The sequence below is a fragment of the Cyprinodon variegatus genome, unplaced genomic scaffold (genome assembly GCF_000732505.1).
Source record: "Cyprinodon variegatus isolate N-32 unplaced genomic scaffold, C_variegatus-1.0 Scaffold1171, whole genome shotgun sequence".
NCBI lineage: Eukaryota > Metazoa > Chordata > Actinopteri > Cyprinodontiformes > Cyprinodontidae > Cyprinodon > Cyprinodon variegatus.
In genome coordinates this window covers 9,268-14,487 of record NW_015151624.1, presented here as the reverse complement: position 1 = coordinate 14,487, position 5,220 = coordinate 9,268, and the positions used below count along the sequence as shown (strand labels likewise).

At 37.3% G+C, this 5,220-nt stretch overlaps 1 protein-coding gene across 1 annotated transcript in view; it reads right to left on the bottom strand.

Annotated features, from left to right (window-relative positions):
• The window catches only part of LOC107101906 (protein NLRC3-like), a 13,682-nt gene extending 9,715 nt beyond the window's left edge, over window positions 1-3,967 (bottom strand). Inside the window, exons 1-3 of the mRNA XM_015400992.1 lie at window positions 3,879-3,967; window positions 602-680; window positions 216-444 (exon numbers count right to left, since the gene is read on the bottom strand). Of these exons, the coding sequence (XP_015256478.1) occupies window positions 216-444; window positions 602-680; window positions 3,879-3,967 (397 nt within the window). The remainder of the gene's footprint in view (window positions 1-215; window positions 445-601; window positions 681-3,878) is intronic.
• Window positions 3,968-5,220: the final 1,253 nt, after the last annotated feature.

The following is a 5,220-nucleotide window of genomic DNA, read 5'->3' as shown; positions in this document are numbered from 1 at the left end:
CTTTAGCGATTCCCTCAAACACCGACTGGAACCTCTTCTTCAGCCTGGATTTAAGTTTAGGTTGACTAAATGGGGCAAAAAGCTCTGAAAGATGAAAGGAAATCTTCAGTACTGAAACTATTCCTATGAATGGATCATGTATTCCTCCTACTCTTCTGACTGGAATAAATTGACAATTTATCCATCAGTTTAAATCTGTATAGAAATCCTCTTACTGCTCTGCAGATGTTCAGCCAGCTTCTCCTGCTTCATTCTCCACAGGAAGTTTAGGGTGATCTTCACCAAAGCTTCCCTGCTGCTCCTCTTCTGTTCTTCATCCTCGACTTCCAACACCTCCTCATCCTCCCACACAATCTTTGAGCCTTCTGGATCAGCTGGACTCAGAACCTTCTGGATTTTCTTCAGCTCATTTTTCACGAAACTAACAATGTTTTCTTCTAGCAGCTGAACAGAACAATAAATAAAGGACACATCAGACTGAGATAATGGAGACAAACTGATCTAATTTGGACAGAATGATTGTCCTTTGGTGTACAAAGTACAGCATGGAGATGACTTTCAACAGAACCTATTGAGAAATAGTTGTAGTACATGTACAAACCATAAATATGGAGTCCAGCTGGGTTTGATGCTGCTGGGCAGATGGACCACTGGGAAGCACAGAGTTCTGCTGGTCCACTCTGTGGAGGAACCAGGAAGCATTAACTCACATTCTGTAGAACAACAAACAGGCAAAGACCAAGGTACTTGTGGTGTCCTGCTCTTAAAGCTACAAAATGGGGAGGACTGTCACCTGAGAGGAAGCTCCTACCTGAGAAGAGTTTGAGATGCCATGTAACTTTATGAAAAAAAAATGGCTGAACCCTTAGACCTCTACAGTTTCAATTGTTTCATTTGCTGAGAAATTTGAAACTGAACATCCAGAAAAACATGAAGCTGATTGTTCACCAGAGATTCAGTTGTGGACATTTCGATTTCTTCAAATCATTATATTGTATTACTGAATGTACATTAGTTTGGTAGATGTTCATTTGTTAGATTAATGAAGTCATTTGTTCAAACATTTGTTGTGTTTTTATTATGGTTTCAGGTTATTTCTACATTATTATTATTATTATTATTATTATTATTATTATTATTATTATTATTATTATTATTATTATTATTATTCCAGCTAACCAAAATAATCTCACTGTGACACTGCGTGTCATTGTGCAGCAAGATGTATCTTAAACGAAACTGTGTTGCAGTTTGTTAGAAAACCTCCCCTAACCCTACTGATTAATCAGTAAATCTAATCCTAGTCTGTGATCAGATGCTGTAGCTGCTCTGTTTCAATGACTGACAGGAAACTGGAGACAATTATTCAACCAATAACTGATTAGTTCCTGAAAATATTTCAGAGCAGCAGCCTGTGTGAGAACAATAAAGTCAAGTTAATCCGACAGAACAAAGTCCAAATGAAGGTTAGAGCTTTACATCCTGTGATGAATCTATTTGCTTCATGATAAACATGGTCCAACATCTGCAGAGAACCAGGAGGAGGAATCATGGACAGAAATAATGTTGGTGTTCAGTAAGGAGGTGACTGGAACAATACATCAGTTTACTTTAAATGAATGAATAAATAGGAATTTATTTCAGACAATTTGAATAATTGAATCAACCAGATACACACAAAAAGAGACTAGTTAACCAAACCAAACAACAATTTCCAAACTAACAAAATTCACCTGAACATAAATAGAAACAAAACATTCCCCCAAATAAACCTCTTGGTATATGAATGGAAAACAAGTTTGATTTCTATACTTGGAAAAAGAAAACTTCATATTTTAGTTTCAAGCAAAGGTAAATTAATTAAAAAGAAAATTGAATGCATGTAAGAGATGTTTAGATATTTTTCCACATGTGAGATATTTTGTTTTTGATTCCTATATTCATCACCAGTAAAAACCTGCCTTAAACATTTGCATTTGCATATTTCTATCCACAGTGTCACAGTCAAACCTTCAAGTAAAAAGTTATCAAATGAAAGGGTTGGATGTTGATTTGGTCATTTATCTCAGAATATTTTCCTCTTTAATTCTTTCTCTTAATATAATCTCTTAATAATAACATATGAATTCAAACTTAGAAAGAAAAAACATCATAAGCACAAATTCAGCAACAAAATGATCCACTAGACTCTGAACTGGCAAAAAGTTTTTCTGTCACTGATTATTGCTGTGAAAGTCAGATTCAGGAGTTTGTCCTGCAACCGAAGGGTTGTCAGTTCAAGCCCAAACTTTGCCTTTTAGTGTCATTGTATGCTTGGATAAGACACTTCACCCACATTGCCTACATCTGGTGGTCACATGACGCAATTTTACGGCAGCTGTGGCTGCAATGTAGCTAACCACTAGTAGAGTGTGTGTGTGTGTGTGTGTGTGTGTGTGTGTGTGTGTGTGTGTGTGTGTGTGTGTGTGTGTGTGAGAATGGGTGAATGACTGGGTGTAGTGGAAAGTGCTTTATTAAAAAACGTGCTATATAAGCACAGGCAGGTTAAGATGTTTCAACTGAATTATGGCTTTAGCTGAATTCAGCTTGACTCCTTCTGCACAAACAGGTGAACCAAAGACACAAACAAACAGCTTCATTAGTAGAAATAAAATATGGAATAAAACTTTAAAAATGAGTCAGTTAAGTTTCATCTGGTTACAGTCTTTAGCAAAGCTCACCTCTTTGCAGCTGAAGGTTGGTCTGATTTAAAATCAGTATAGAGACCTTTTGATATGTTGCTTTTTAAAGACACACGGCTGGGTTCTGGTTTGAGGTTCTGTCGCATCCTGAAGAAAAAAATACCTGAATTCATTCTCGGTCTAATAATGTATTTAAAGTTAAACAGTGAAGCCCATAACTCTAAAATGCCCCACAGTGTGTCTAATTCACTGTAAACCGTACATCAATGAAAGATTAGTAATTAGCCCTGATGATAATTAATAAGGGATGAGCTTTGGGATTCTAGTCTTAAACTGATGATTAAAGACCTTTAGAGCAGCAGCCTTATTCTCAGCTGATCATTTCTGAGCTTTGTATTGCAATACAGTCCATGGTGGTGAATTCAAAGACCTTTCATAGTAATCCACATTAAATTTCCCACAAAGATTCCTTTTGTTATCATCAAACTTTCTCCCAGCAGAAGGTCAACGATCTTGTATTTCTGATGACATGTAGCGGCTTCTGAAGGAGACTGTGGAGCAGTTTGCTAATGATCAGACTGATGATCATTTTGAATGATCACAGATGAACTGCTTACTTCACTGATGTTTGCAGATAACAGTGAGAGATCATGTTTTCCATCAGATTTAGTTTGGATGATTTAGTTTCCATCTAATGGTTGAATCAGCATCATGACTTGCCTACATGTGCATCACCTTAAGCTCTGCAGAAGCACCAACTCTGGTTCACTAATGTGACACAAGGTGATCCAGAAAGATTCAACTGAATTTAAGTCCGATATCATCTCACAAGATAATTTCATATCATCACAAAACAATCTTTTGATTATTTCCATTATTATCCTCCATCACTCACTGCTTCACATTTGAACAAACATGTGAGAGAAAGAGTTGTATTCACATTAATATGTTGGAATGAAGTTAGTTTAAGCTAATTAGTGGAATATAGAAACAGCTCACCTGATTGGTGATGAAGGTTGATCTGATTTAAAATCAAAAATAGCTAACTTTGAATTACTGCTCTTTAATGACACACAGCTGGGTTTGTGTCCAGGTTCTGGTTCTGCTGGTTTTCTGTGAATAAAAATGGTTTGGTGATGTTCATGCTGAGCTCTGACATGGAGAAGAGTCCTGGACATTTAGAGATGGTGATCTGACCTCTGAGCTTTGCTCCGATCCTCATGTTCTCCACACAGAGTGGTTTTAGAGGGAGGGACTCTGTTCTCTCTGTCCTCATACTGATCCATGCTGCTCACTTAATATCAACTCACACACATGGACCTGCAGCCAAGAACAGACAGGATGAGGATACATTTACATACCTGATTCCCACCTATAGCTGCACCTAATGCTAAATTACAAAAAAAAGTGTTTAAGAGCTCAGTTTTTAAACATAAAGTAAAGGTTGGTGTTAAATGAATGCATGGATTCCAGTTTGACTAGAAAGTCTGACTGAAGGAGCTGCATAATCCCAGAATGTAGGTCTAGATGAGTCAGACTGTTTCCTGCTGCTGCTGAAAAATTTAGCGGGTTAAATGCTGCCTTTTCCAAATATCAAACTATAAAATTTGATCATTTTTACATTTCAGTTAAAGCTGAAACAAACTGAACCTCTTTGAAAAGGGAATTTAACTAAATGTAAACTAATTTGACTTTGAAAGGATAAAAGAAGCATCAGTAAGCTGTTGTGTCTGACTTTAAAAAGGTAGGATTACAGTTTAATTAAAAACAAAGAATAAGTTAATTTAATGAATAACATAACTGAACATCAACTCTTCATCATTTTGACTCAGATATTTAATAATCTTCTACATCTTCCTTTAAACATAAAACTTATCCAACTTTGAGCTGAAATCAGAAGTTTTTTAAAGTCAAAGTTTATCTATGAAGAAAAATAAACTTACAGTTTGCTCAAACTTCCCAAAGTGCTGAAGAAACTTAACAGGTGAACCTGAGGCTGAGCTGCTTTCTGGAAGGAGTCAGAGCTTCACCTGTGATGGAGGCGGAGCCTGAAGGGAATCTCTTATGTTGCTCAGAAATATGAAGGATACCCAGAAAAACCTGTTTGCAGGAACTAAAAACAGGCTGCTTGTTGTGAGACGTGTCTGACTTTAGATGGTGATTTAATTGTCTCTCTAAGGAAAACTGTTTTAAAAGAGAGGAGGCAGAAGAGTTTCAGATGAAAGGAACATGTTTCTGAAGTTGATGTTAGAAGCTCTGCCATTAGAATGTTGGATGCAGTTTGATGTTGTTCTGCTGTAATATTCCATTCATCCATCCATTTTCTTGCACGCTTGTCCCGACTGGGGTCGTGAGGGGTGCTGGTGCCTATCTCCAGCAGTCAATGGGCCGGGTACACCCTTGACAGGTCGTCAGGCCATCGCAGAGCAACACAGAGACACACAGGACAAACAACCATTCATGCACACACTCACACTTAAGGAGAATTTAGAGAAGCCAATCAACCTAACAGTCATGTTTTTGGACTGTGGGAGGAAGC